The 13,941-nt window shown below is 44.3% G+C and overlaps 1 protein-coding gene across 1 annotated transcript; it reads right to left on the bottom strand.

Annotated features, from left to right (window-relative positions):
* Nucleotides 1-8,154: 8,154 nt before the first annotated feature.
* On the bottom strand, nucleotides 8,155-9,282 carry LOC127185895 (protein GUCD1-like). Its single transcript, XM_051142511.1, has one exon. The coding sequence runs from the start codon at nucleotides 9,170-9,172 to the stop codon at nucleotides 8,453-8,455; it is 720 nt and encodes a 239-aa protein (XP_050998468.1). The 5' UTR covers nucleotides 9,173-9,282; the 3' UTR covers nucleotides 8,155-8,452.
* Nucleotides 9,283-13,941: the final 4,659 nt, after the last annotated feature.

Raw genomic sequence — 13,941 nt, 5'->3', positions numbered from 1 at the left:
TGGATTTGTGGATAGGTACTGTTTGAATTTGTTTTTGTCATGGAATATTTTGTTTTCTCCATCAATGGTTATTGATAATTTTGCTGGGTAAAGTAGTCTGGCCTGGCATCTGTGTTCTCTTAGGGTTTGCAGGATCTCTGTCCAGGCCCTTCTGGCTTTTATGGTCTCTGCTGAGCAGTCGGGTGTAATTCTGATATGTTTGCCATTAAATGTTATTTGGCCCTTTTCCCTTGCAGCTTTTAATATTTTTTTCTTTGTTCTGCATGTTTTGTGTCTTGATTATTATGTGGCGGACAGTTTTTCTTTTCTGGTCAATTCTATTTGGTGTTCTGTAGGCCTCTTGTATGTTTATAGGCATCTCTTTCTTTAGATTGGGGAAAGTTTCTTCTATGATTTTGTTGAGAATAGTTTCTGGGCCTTGGAGTCTGATATCTTCTCTTTCTTCAATGCCTATTATCCTCAAATTTCTTCTTTTCATGGTGTCCATAATCTCTTCGATGTTCTATGTCAGGAGTTTTCCAGATTTGGCATTCTTTTTAATGGTTGCTTCAAGATCTGTGATTGTATCTTCTAGACCTGAGATTCGTTCTTCCATCTCTTGGATTCTGTTAGAAAAGCTCACCTCTGTGTTGCTCGCCTTCTTCTCTGAGGTCTCACGGTCTCGTTTTTCTTCTGTCCGTGTGTTTGTCATTGAGTCCATTTTCATTTTCAGATCTTGAACTGATTTTTTTTATTTCTTTCATCTGATTGTTTGTATATTCCTGAGTTTCTTCCATCGCCTCTTTATAGGTCTTCAGAGCTTGAACCGTTTTATATATTTCTTTCATCTGGTTGTTTGCATTTTCCTGAAATTTTTCCAGTTCCACTCTATGTGCTTCTTTTATGTCTCTCACCTGTTTGTCTGCGTCTTCCTGCATTTGATTACGAATTTTATTTGTTTCCTCCATTATCATCCTCATTACTAAGGATTTGAGGTCATTTTCTTGTATTTCCATAGTGTTTGAATTCTCAGGGTCATTTTCTTTGGGATAGCTGGAAACTGGAGATGCCATGTTGTTTTGGAGTTTTATTGCGTATGCTTTTATGTTGTCCTTTAGACATCTTGCCGTCTCTGTTTTTGTTGGGTAGCTTCCAGAGTTGGGGGAGGGAGTCTGATGATAGATTCACTTGTTTTCTCACGATTTCCCTAGGCTGGAAGTTCTAATGCTTCACTGGTGTGGATGGTAGGGGGTTAGCCCTGTCGTTTTGGACTCTCACAGCCAGTGATCCTCAGCTCCCCTGTGCTGTGGGTCCTGCAATCGTTCTGGGTCTCTGAATGAGCGTTGGGTCAGGCCAAGGTATCCACAGCCTTCTGTGTCCCCTGCCAAGTCCAGCCAGGAACACTGGGCCCGAACCACGTGCCGAACTCAGCTAGATTCTCAGGGCCTGAACCGTCTGCCGAGCTCAGCTAGGGATTCTGGGCCCAAAATGCACACAGGGTCCAGCCAGAATTTTGGGGCTGGGACTCTGCACCAAGCTCAGCTAGGGGCATTTGGCCCAAAGTGCGTGCTGTGGTCAGTTATTGACTCAGGGCCTGAACTGTCCGCCAAGCTCAGCCCGGAATTCTGGATTCAAACTGCACACTGTGTCCAGCCAGAGTCTTAGAGCTGGGACTGTGCCTAAAGCTGAGCTAGAGTCACTGGGCCCAATCTGTCTGCCAAGCACAGTTAGGGACTCTGGCCCCAAACTGCATGCTGAGCTCCACCCGAGTCTCCGGGGCGGAATTGTGCTCCGAGCTCAGCCAGGGACTCTGGACTCACAATGCGCACTGAGTTCAGCCCGGGACTCCGGGCCTAAACTGCGTGGATAGTCCAGCCAGAGTCTTAGGGCCGCCGAGCCTGTGCGCACAGCTCAGCTAGAGTCTTTTGGCCCAATCTGCCCGGCAAGTCCAGCTAGGGCCTCTGGGCTGAATCTGCGTGCTGACCTCAGCCCGCGTCAGCGCCCCAGAACTGCCCGCTGAGCTGAGCTAGTGTCTTGGGCAGAACTGCTTGCTGAGCTGAGCCAGCGCCTCCGGTGGAACTGAGTGCTCCGCCCAGCCTGCATCACAGCAGGGGAGCTGTGGCTGTGCTGAGCTAGTGCCTCGGGCAGAATTGCTTGCTGAGCTGAGCCAGTGTCTCCAAGGCCCTGCGCAGTGAGCTGAACCCGGGACTCTGGGGCCCGAACTGTCCGCTGAGTCCAGTCTGGGTCCCAAGGCACCACGTGACCCAAATCCTGCCCAGAGTCCCCTCTCCTGCAGCAACTCCCACCGGCCACCACACCAATCGCCTCCACCGGAAGGTTCTGAGCTGTAAACCTCAGCCACCGCCGCTGGTGCCGCTGGTGCCGCTGGTGCCGCCACTGCTGCTGTTGCCTCTGCCACTGCTGCTCCGATTCGAGAAAATCTGCACTCCTCCCGTGTGCAGGGGCATGCAGGTCCTCCGCACCCTGGTCCCTCTGAACCGTGGAGCACTCCCGCTGCCGTGGTGTGGGGACCTCGGTGTTCCTGGCTCAGAAATCTGTGCAATTCCCTGAATTGTTCACTGGAGCCTCCAAACACGGTCCACATTGCTCGCCGCCATCTTGGATCTCCTCCATCTTCTGATGTCATCTTCAATCTCTTTCTTCAGAGGTTTAAAGTTTTTTTTTTTTTTTCTTCAAATAAGTCCTTCACTTGCTTGGCTAGAGTTACTCCTAGATATTTTATACTGTTTGTGGCTATCGTGAAGGGAGTAGTTTTCCTAATTTCTTCCTCTGCCTGTTTGTCATTTGTATATAAGAAAGCTACTGACTTTTTTGAGTTAATTTTGTATCCAGCCAATTTGCTGAAGGTGTTTATCAGCTGTAGGAGTTCTCTGGTGGAATTTTGGGGGTCACTTATATACACTATCATATCATCTGCAAATAGGGATAATTTGACTTCTTCCTTTCCCACTTGGATCCCCTTGATCTCCTTTTGATGTCTTATTGCTCTGGCTAGAACTTCAAGAACTATATTGAAGAGATATGGGGACAGAGGGCAGCCTTGTCTGGCCCCCGATTTTAGAGGGATTTCCTTGAGTATCTCTCCATTTAATTTAATGTTGGCTATTGGTTTGCTGTATATAGCCTTTATTGGGTTTAGATAAGTGCCTTGTATTCTTGATCTCAGGGAGAAGGTTTTTATTCTGGGTAAAAGAGAGAAAATATCCAGAGGTACCTGGAAGAGTCCAGAACAGAGAGAGAAAAAAAGAATAAAACTTGACATGGACAAGGGTACGGAATCAGGAGATTGGGAGAAAATAGGGGAGATAGAAGAGGCAGAGAATAGCAGGATTAGCCAGTGTGGGGAGGGGTATAAAGAGAGAAGGGTTCTGATGTGAGAAGGGCTAGGAGGCTATCATGGGAGCTTTGAAATGTACAACAGGTGCTTGTGAATAGGGACTGAGGGAGCCTGGAGGCTAACATGGACTTGGATATGAAGCAAGGATGCATGTCAATAGAGATAGCCATGTGTTTCTTCTGCCAGAGGCAAGGGAAATGACTCCTTTTGGAAGACAGGGAACACATTTCAAAAGTTTCTGGGTGTGATGCCTGTTCTAGGTTGTCCAGTTGGCTACATCTGGAATTAACTAAAAATGAAAACTGGAGGGCACATTTGTAAGGGATTTTTGTGTGAGTCAAAGTAGGAATATCTACTTCTAATCTGGATCATTGAGGCAGGAAGACACACACCTTTAATCCAGATCATTTGATCTGGAAAAACACATCTTCTGGAAGCCTATATAAGCCCATGAAGGAAGGAAGCTTTTGCTCTTTGCCGCTTGCTCTCAAGCAAGTCCATCCTTCATTTTCATTAGAGCCCACTTCTTTGGGATTTTAACATATACTGAAGACCATCTGAAACACTGAGCATTGTGGACTGATCAACTACAGGATTTTTAGACTTTCCATTCATAGCCTATAAGTCATAAGTCATGCTAACACACACACAGACACACACATACACACACACACATGCACTCACTCTTGGGCACATGCAGACACAGACACATGGACATGGACACCTAGAGACACATAAAGACACACATAGACACAGACACAGACACACAGACACACACATACACACTCACTTTTGGGTACATGCAGACACAGACACATGGACATGGATACCTAGAGACACACATAGACACAGACATACACAGATACACAGACACACACACACAAACACATACACATACACACACACACATACATACACACACACACACACACATGGAGGGCAGGGGGAAACATTTTATAAGTTATGCTACTCTAGAGAGCCCTGACTAATACACTAAGGAGTTCTGGCATTCCGTAGTCCAGGCTGGTCTTGAATTCACTGAGATCAACCTCCTTCTGCCTCCCAATTGCTGTGATTAAAGGCATGTGCCAGTACCACCTGGCCAGAATATTTTTATAGTGTAGCTTACCTAAGAGGTAAGTGTTAAACACCAGAGCTTCAGGGATCATTGCAGAAGAGGTAGTAGAAAGAGCCGAAAGCACTAGGAGTTAGTTTGCTGTAATGGTTGTGTCTTCCTGGTTGTGTGTCTGTCTGTGAAGGTGCCAGGTCCCCTAGAATTGAAGCTACAAGCAGTTGTGAGCTGCCATTTGGGTGCTGGGGATTGAAACCTGGTCCTTCAGAAGTGCAACTAGTCCTTTTAACACTGGCTGTATGGTTGTGTCTTCTCGGAATGTCAGAAGGTACAACCATAAATTTGCACCAATGTGACTGCCTAAACATGAATTGAACAACAACAACAACAACAATGGACATGTCAAAGCAGTTGGGGAAATGCCCATGAGGCTTCGACCCTATGCATAGAACTACAAGCAACTAAGGAATGTTGAGGTTATGAGTTCCCCAGTGTAGAGCACACCACTTGGTTTCCAAGTACCAAATGCTCATCCTTGGAAACATGGACACAGGCAACACTATTCAGATTGAGAAGGTTGTATTTATGTATTTAGGAATATAAATATGTGCATATAGCATATATAACCTCCTTGCCATACTTGTCCCACATACCTTGTGTTCTTGTATTAGTCTTCCTGGCCATAACTTGCATGCACCCTCCCCAGCCATTAGGACTAACCCTAGTCCCTCATCCTGTTCCCTAGCCATGTCTGGTGATCCCAGCCTGTGATATTTCAAAACTCTAGGTTTCACCCTCATCACACATCCCATGTGTCAGCCTCAACTGTTGATTCCATCCACCCAGCCCACCTGCCTATTCTTCACCCCAGTTTCCAGACTTCACCTGGCTTTCACATCCTATGTACTAGTCTACTTGATGGGTCCACATGTCCTGCTATGTCAACAACCCCAGGATTAGCTTGGGTCATACACCCTGTACTCTGGTCCTCTCCTGTCAGTCTTCATGACCCTAGCTCTGCTCCCTGAACCCCACTTTCTAAGCCAGTTAGTATATCTTTTGTACCTGCCCAGTGTAATGAGCCCTGTGGTCTTGCCCTACACAAAGTAGTGTCGAAGGGAACATATCTCAACACAATAAAGTTAATATGTGTCAAAGATGCCCAAAACATACACTGGTGATAATAAACTTTTAATCATATGTTTCTGGGGAAACTGGATATTCACATTAGAAGACTAAAATTTTAGTCATCTATATGTACATATGGAAAAACTATGAATGGACCAACGTCATAACCCTGAAACCATTTATATGGAAGGGCTACTGATTTTTTTTGTTAAATCCATATCCAGTTTATTTGGTGGATATTTTTAATCAATTGTAGTAGTTTCCTAAGGTTGCGCATGTATACTATTATGTCATTCACAAGTAATGATACTTTGACATTCCTTTCCAATATACTTTTCCTAGATCTCACTCAGTTGTCTTATAGCCCTAGGTAAGGCTTCAAGTAGTATATTGAATAAGTGTAACAAGATTGGACAACCTTGTCTTATTTCTGATTTTAGTGAAAATTCTTTAATTTTCTCTTCATGTAAAATGATATTGGCCATGGGCTTGCTGGAAATTGCCTTTATTATGTTTAGGTAAGTCCCTTTCATCCATAACTTTTCCGGTACTTTTTTTTAATAAAGGGGTGTTGGATTTTGTCAAAGGCCTTTTCTGTGCTAATGAAATGATCATGTTTTTATATTTCAACTTTTCCATATACTGGTTACATATATTGATATTTAGTATATTGAAATATCCCAGCATTTCTTGATGAAGTCTACTTGATCATGTGGATGATATTTTTATGTATTCTTGGATTTTGTTTGCAAGTATGTTATTTTTGCATCTGTATTCATATTGGAAGTTGATCTGAAATTCTTTGTTGTGTCTTTTTTTATTAAATATTTTTACATGTACATTTTTTTTTTTTACAGTGAGAATATTTATTGAGAATGGCTCATTTCAAACAAAATATATTTATGTATAAAATCCTCTGCTATGCAAAAGATCCCTTTCACCCTCCTGTGGCTGGTGACCGAGACCTGGAGTCCCCCACGTGGCCTTAGAGCCTACACTGGGCTGCACGAGAAGCTGAAACTTGTCGGTGTCACATGCTGTGGGCAAGTAAGATGATAAGGCTTTGTGTCGGCCATTTTCATGACAGCATGCCATGCGCCCTGCCCCTGTGACCCTCCTCAGGCAGGTGGATCTTGAAGACAGCAACTTTCTTGTTATTCTTAGACAAGTGAACTCGGTGACTTTTAGCTTGCCCTGAGAAGCCTTTATCTGGGTCCAGAGACTGAGTATTTTTTAAATGTCCTAGAGGGTAAAGATGACTTCCGCCTATGGAAGCCATCTCCCATGAGCACCCACTAGCATGTGTGCCATGCCACATCCATCTACGTGTGAAGGCTTGACCTCCTAGCAGTTAGTCTCCCCTGAAGCTCCTCTGAGGACATCCACACCCACAGCTTCTGTGTGGTACTCCTGAGCTTGGAGCCAGAGTTCCTTGGGGCCCTGGACCACCCAACATTAAGGCAATGGAGATGAGACCAGGCTGAGAACAGTACTAGTCTCTGAAACTCAGAGCGGCTGCCTAGCCGACAGCACCTCCCTTCAACTCAAGTCTTCATCTCCTATTGAAAAATATGGTGACTGCTCTGACTGCCCTTGTAAACACTGACCACCTCTGTCCCTCAAACTACCATGAGGAGGCAGCTAGTGGTAGGGGAAGCAGCTGCTGCCACGGCATGCCTTGAGTGCTGAAAGCCCAAGGCCCCTGCAGTACAGTGATGGTGAGAGGCTGTTGGGGTACCCTTTATTCTTCACCAGAGAGCGCCCAGGAGGAGTAGGTTCTCTAGTCTCTGTAAGAATGACCCATTTAAATTGTCTTTGGTGCAGCTTTACCATGCAGACTGCTGCCCAGGCCGGCCCAGCCCAGCCATCTTATTAAGAAAGGACTTGGACTGCCCTATCTAATGAAGGGTTAGTGGTTTCAAAGTACCTGTATCTATTATTTCTTACTCCCCACACAGTGGAAACTGGTCTCAATAAAACAATACCCTTGCTACCAAGAGCAAAATAAGACAAATTCACTAGCTGTAGCTGATGCCACCTGCTGTGCTGTGTGATGCGGACACTGCCTTTCTTCAAGACTAGAGAGACCCAGTACTTGGTGCAGATGCTGCTGGTGTGAGCATCAGGGTGGAAGGGAAGCTCCCTGCTGTTTTAGGAGCACAGGCCCTCTAGCACACATCCTCAAAAGGCTCCCAGATTTAGAGGGCAGTCCCAGCTGTGGGAAGTCAAGGTGGTGTCAGGAGACCTCATGGACGCAGGGGCTCTCTGAGAAGTCTCCTGTCAACTCCATCTTCCTAAAACATTTTCTTCTGCTGTCACCCACTTGGGCCTGCCCACTCCTAAAGGCTCTCCCATTCTACAGGAGAGTACCTAGAAGCTGAGAAGGCATCAGCATCCTAGGGTCAGAGGGCCTCAGAATGGCTGTGAGGTATGCTTATGCTGCGTGGTAACAAGGCCTTGTAACCAGACCGAGACCTGAGTCCATTGGAGGCAGGAGAAGCAGTGACGCTGTGCGCTATGGGGCTTGGAGTGGCCCAGAACCACAGGCCTGGATTGGGGCGTGCTCTTCCCAAATGTGCTTCTCTCCCAGGGTTCCTGCCTTTCCTCTTTCCTCTGGGCACAGCTGGAGTCAGACGTGAGGTCTTCCTCTGGGCACAGCTAGGGTCAGACTTAGGGTCTTGAGAGATGCTCCTCTTAGATGCTCTTGGGTTGTCTCTGGCAACCACAAGGTGTTTAGGGAAGTGGCATGATGACACTGGAGGACAAAGGAGTCAGAGTTCCCAAGGGCTTTGACAAATAGGCTGAGACCACAATTTGGAGCCCCAGTGCCAACAGCCCTGGGTGTGAGCATCCTGAGTGGGCCTGGCTGGGGTAGGACACAGGGTCTGAGGACCTGGCTTGTCAGGCTCCTGCTGTCAGCTGTCCAGGTAGACAAAGAGGATGTCTTCATCCGTGCCGTAGCTGGTTCTGGCCTCCTCGAAGTTACTGATGCTGGTGCTGCACATTCGGTCAGCATAGGCTGGGTTGTTGTAGAAGATGCAGCCGGTAGCCCTGTTGTAGCCACGCAGAACGATGAAGTGGCCCTGGTAGTCGGGGGTGCGGCAGAAGCAGCGGTGGCCGCTGGGAGTGAAACAGCAGTACTTGACAGGGCTGGAGCACAGGTCACAGTGCAGCACCCCCGAGTTCACCAACACGATGGCCACGTGGCCCTGCGCCAGGTGTGCTTGGATGTCCTGCACGCTCACTGTGCATTTCTCCACTCGCACCTTGCAGGCCTTGGCTTGTGCAAACAGCTTGTTCACCCGGGTCTCCTCTGTGTCGAAGTGCTTCCTGTAGAAGGACTGGTTCTTGTAACCCTTGTCAACACCCAGAGTCTGGGTACAGAAGCGGTGTCTCACACCAAAGTGGCGCATCAGGTAGGCCAGGTCGATGGTCCAGATGCTCCTGGTCAGTTGCAGCTCCTGGAGGGCATTTTCAAATTCCCCATCGTCTAGCTGGCCCAGGTACCGGAGCACCATCCTGGAGCAGACCAGGCCACAGTCCCAGTGGTAGAGCTGCTGGATGATGGGCACAGGCAGCTGCACAAAGTCCCCCGGCTCGAGCGGCTGCCCCGCTGCCTCTGCCTCCGTCCTCATGACCCGGGTGGCGCAGGGCGCCCATGGCCCCGGCCTGGAGCTGATAGCCGCTGTGACTTCTGCTGGGCAGCGAGCGCGGCCAGTGAGTGCCGAGCTCCTCCGCCTCCGCCGCCGCCTCCCTACATGTACATTTATATTCTTACACATATAAAAAAAAACTACCTATAGCAAGAAGAACCATGACACAATGGGGAATTATATGAACGTTACATTGTTAGTGTTTTGGCTATTTGTATTTGGCAGCCTTGAAAAAAACTTCTTTCTTATCTTGGTGTGTCTAAATTTCTGAATGTAAATCAATAGCTATCAACTTAAAATATCTATCTAGACCTAAAAACATCTTAACTCCTAAACAACTAAGCTTAATAGTAAAACTAAACTATCCAGTCTTTAATCCCATCAGACTTGAGAAGGGATAAAATTGATTACCTGAGTATACAGGGAGTGCAAGTTAGCAGCTTCCCAAATGAGAAAATGACAGAGACAGTTTGCTGCCTGATCAGTCACCCAAAACTCTCTATAACATTGGAGCATCAACTGGCCCGATAAATGTGACAGACATATTTGTGAGGCAGGAACTATTGAGGACTTGCTTACCCTGAGAGTTTGGTCATCGACTCTGCCTGCATCCAAGTTTACTCTTTTTTAGGCAGAATTCTTTTTTTGGTGAGGAAATTTTTTCCCATATCTTGTTCGCCATATTTGAAGCCATCTCCATGAGGAGGTTCTTTGATGCTCATCATCCTCTTTGAGGTAGGCTGGGTGTTGCCAGGAGTTAACCTGTCTCATTGTCAATGAATATTTAAAATAATAAAACATTTTTAAAATGTCATATTCTGTATGTCTCTGAGGTTTTTGAAGATCTTACCTATTTTACATTATCTTTCTGTAGAATCTATCTGTTATACCTCAGATGAATATTCTTGTGATAAAAATAGACAAGTAATTAATATGACAATGATTTGATCAACTAACAATTAACTTGTATAACTTACTTATCCTAAATAGCCTGCAATAGCACTTTCAAAGTATTAGAAGTAAACCTTGTATTATAATTGAGTTATATGGGTACAATACCTCATATTAGAGTAGAAATACATACAATGTCTGTAAAGAATAACCTTACATTCAAACTCAATTAAACTTATTTTGCATCTATGTACAAAATTCTATACCAGTGTAATAAAAATAACCCTGTGAGTAACAATTAAGGTGTTAAGTTGAGGAGTAGATTCACTAATCTACTTTTTTTTCTATCTTCCTTATATATTTCTATATTCCCCCTTCTTTCTTTTCAACCATTATCTCCAAACCTAAGAATGGAAGATAAAGGAAAAGAGAGACAACCCTGAATCCAACCTTGCTTTCTCTCTAAATAAGACCAACAATAACTTATAACTAACTCCCATTGAAAATAACCCTCTATAGCCCAAGAGAGCAACCAAAAACCTACTCGACCCCCTTTAAAGGAAATGGGGCATTGTTCTTGTAAGGTTTCTTCTGGATTATATGGGATTAATAATACCTTTCTAGGGGCCCAAAATGTTTAGTAAATGGTTAACAATCTAAGAATAACACTTGTGATCCAGTTTCTAAATGTTGAGAAATTCCAGGCTTAATTAGAGTCCTGTGTGGGACTGGACCCATGGGGATTGGAAGTTTTCTTTGAAGGTGTCCTGGGAGCTGTCTTGTTCTGAAGAGGGATAGCAACTGAAGCACTTGGTGCTGGAGCATGTCAGTGTCCAGCATGCTAAAAGGAATGAATCCTGTCAGGTCTGATCCAATGTCAGTATCTGATTCTTATGTTCTGAAAACATATAATTTCTCACAAGCATTATATAGTCCTAAAATTGTAAATGTATAAGGTTTGCATGATACATAGAACAATTAAGGCTGGTTTTCTGCTCTTTGTATGAGCAGAAAAAAAACATCTGTAAATCTTCATTCATGCCATAAGAAGAATGGCATCTAATAATAATTCACAGGTATTTTGTAGCTAACAAGAAACATTGCCTATGCCTAGACATTCGTGTCTCAGCTGGTCTCAGAGCTATCTGCATATAGTGGGATTAGCAATGTAAGTTACTTGCTTGTTCTACAGTTTAATTCTTCATATCCCAATTGTATCCCCCTCTTTCATCCCCTTCCAATCCCTCCTCTCTCATCCCCTCTCCTTTCCTCTCCTAGTCCTCAGAAAGGGGAGCGCTCCTTCCTTAATATCTGCCCTCAGCCTATCAAGTCTCATCTGAACTACCTGTAACCTCTTCCTCTGTAGCCTGGTAAGGCCATCCTGCCAGGTGGAAGTGATCTAAGTTTAGTGACCAGAGACCAAGTCCGAAGTAGTCCATACTCTCCATATTGTGGGACCCACAAGGAGATTGTACTACTACATCTAAGCAGAGAGTCTGGATCCACATCATACAAAGTCCTTGGTTGATGTAAGAGTCTGTGTATTATAGTGTAGCTATTCTGTATTATGCACTTATGAGTTAGTATATACCATGCATGAGTTTCTTGTATCTACTGAGGTTTGCTTTGTGACCAAGTATATGATCAATTTTGGAGAAAGTTCCGTGAAGTGCTGAGAAGGTTAATTCTTTCATGTTTGAGTAAAAACTTCCATATATATCAATTAGGTCATTTGATTCATGATGTCTATTAGTTTCATTGTTTTTCCATTATGCTTCTGTCTTGATGATCGGTCTATTGGAGAGAAAGGGCTGTTGGAGTCTCCCACTATTAATGTGTGGGGTTCAATGTGTGATTTAAGCATTAGCAACCTTTTGTGAATGTGGGTGAATCCTGCATTTAGGGCATAGATGTTCAGAATTGAGACATCATCTTGGTATATTGTTCCTTTGAAGAGGATAAAGTGACCTTCCCCATCTCTTTTGATTAGTTTTGGTTGAAAGTCTATTTCTTAGATCCTAGAATTGCTACTCCAGCTTGCTTCTCAGGTCCATTTGCTTGGGATACAGTTTTCCAACCCTTTACTCTGAGGTAATATCTATCTTTATTGCTGAAGTGTATTTCTTGTATGCAGCAAAATGACGGATCCTGTTTTCGTATCCATTCTGTCAGTCTGTGTCTTTTTACTGGGGAGTTGAAGCCATTGATGTTAAGAGATATTAATGACCAGTGGTTGTTAGTACCTTTCATTTTGATATTTGTTGTGGTAGAGTGTGTGTGTGCTTCCTTTCTTTTGGATTTGTGGATGTGGAGTTATTTATTTCCTGTGTTTTCCTGGGTGTAGTTAGCCTCCTTGAATTGGAGTTTTCCTTCTAGTACCTTCTGTAGGGCTGTATTTGTGGTCAGGTACTGATTAAACTTGCATTTGTCATGGAATATCTTGCTTTCTCCATCTATGGTGATTGAAAGTTTTGCTGGGTATAGCAGTCTTGGTTGGCATCTGTGGCCTCTTAATGTATGCATGACATCTGCCCAGGCCATTCTAGCTTTTGTAGTATCTGTTGAGAAGGCAGGTGTAATTCTGATGGGTTTGCTGTTATATGTGACTTGACCTTTTCCCCTTGCAGCTTTTAGTATGCTTTCTTTGTTCTGTACATTTAATGTTTTGATTATTATGTGGCTGGAGGATTTTCTTTTCTTGTCCAATATATTTGGGTTTCTGTAGGCTTCTTGTATGTTTATGGGCACTTCTTTCTTTAGGTGGGGGAAGTTTTCTTCTATGATATTGTTGAAATGTTTTTCTGGGCCTTGGAGCTTGGAGTCTTCTTCTATTCCTATTATTCTTAGATTTGGTCTTGTTATAGTGTCCCATATTTCTTGGGTGTTTTGTGTCGTGAACTTTTTAGTTTTAACATTTTCTTGATTGATGTATTGATAACTTCAATAGTATCTTCCACACTTGAGATTTTCTCTTCCATCTCTTGTATTCAGTTGGTGTTGCTTACGTCCGTGGCTCCTGTTTTGTTCCCTATATTTTCCAACCTTAAGATTGCCTCAGCTTGTGTTTTCTTTGTTGCTTCTAATTCCCTCTTTAGGTCTTGAATTGTCTTATTCATTTCTTTCTCCAGTAAGACTGAATTTTCCTGTAATTCCTTATAGGATTTCTTCAATTATTTTATCTCTTTGGATGTATTTTCTTGTAGTTCTTTGTAGGATTTATTCAATTTCTTCACCTGTTTAAATGTATATTTCTGTATTTCTTTGAGTTATTTATTTTCCTCTTTCAAGACATTTGTCATTTTCATCACCTCAGATTTAAAGTCTCTTCCTTGTGTTTTGTGGGTGTTCGTATCTCCAGGGCTTTCTGTCTTAGGATCACTGGTTTCCCCTGGTGTTATATTGCTCTGAATTTTGTTGCTAGTCTTCTTGTGTTGTCCTCTAGGCATCTGGTTGTCTCTGGTGTTATCAGGCCTAGAGGTTCCTCCAATGAGGTCACTTTCTGTGTCCCTCATGGGCCAGGCAGGTTGGGAGCATGTAAATGGAGCTCCAAGCCAAAGGTTGTTTCCTAGGGCTTCCCAGAGGCCTCCTCAGGATGCTGGACAGTGGGTGTTAGAGCCAGCTCAGTTCAGCTGGGTTCTGTCTGTATCCCAGTTGGGTCAGGCAGGAGAAAAGTAGGCTTATAGATTTCCAAGCCCAAAGTTGATCAAGTGCCTGACAGTCCTTTTCAAGATGTCAGGGCTCTGCCTATTTGCTCTGTGTTCCAGATGGGCTAGGCCAGTAAGCAGCTGGGAAGATGCAAGAGATTCAAGCTTGATGCTGCTCCAGTGCCCAACAGACATTTTTGAGATGGCAAAAATGTA

This window comes from Acomys russatus, chromosome X (assembly GCF_903995435.1).
Source record: "Acomys russatus chromosome X, mAcoRus1.1, whole genome shotgun sequence".
NCBI classification, from domain to species: Eukaryota; Metazoa; Chordata; class Mammalia; order Rodentia; family Muridae; genus Acomys; species Acomys russatus.
This window is presented reverse-complemented; position numbering and strand designations above follow the sequence as displayed.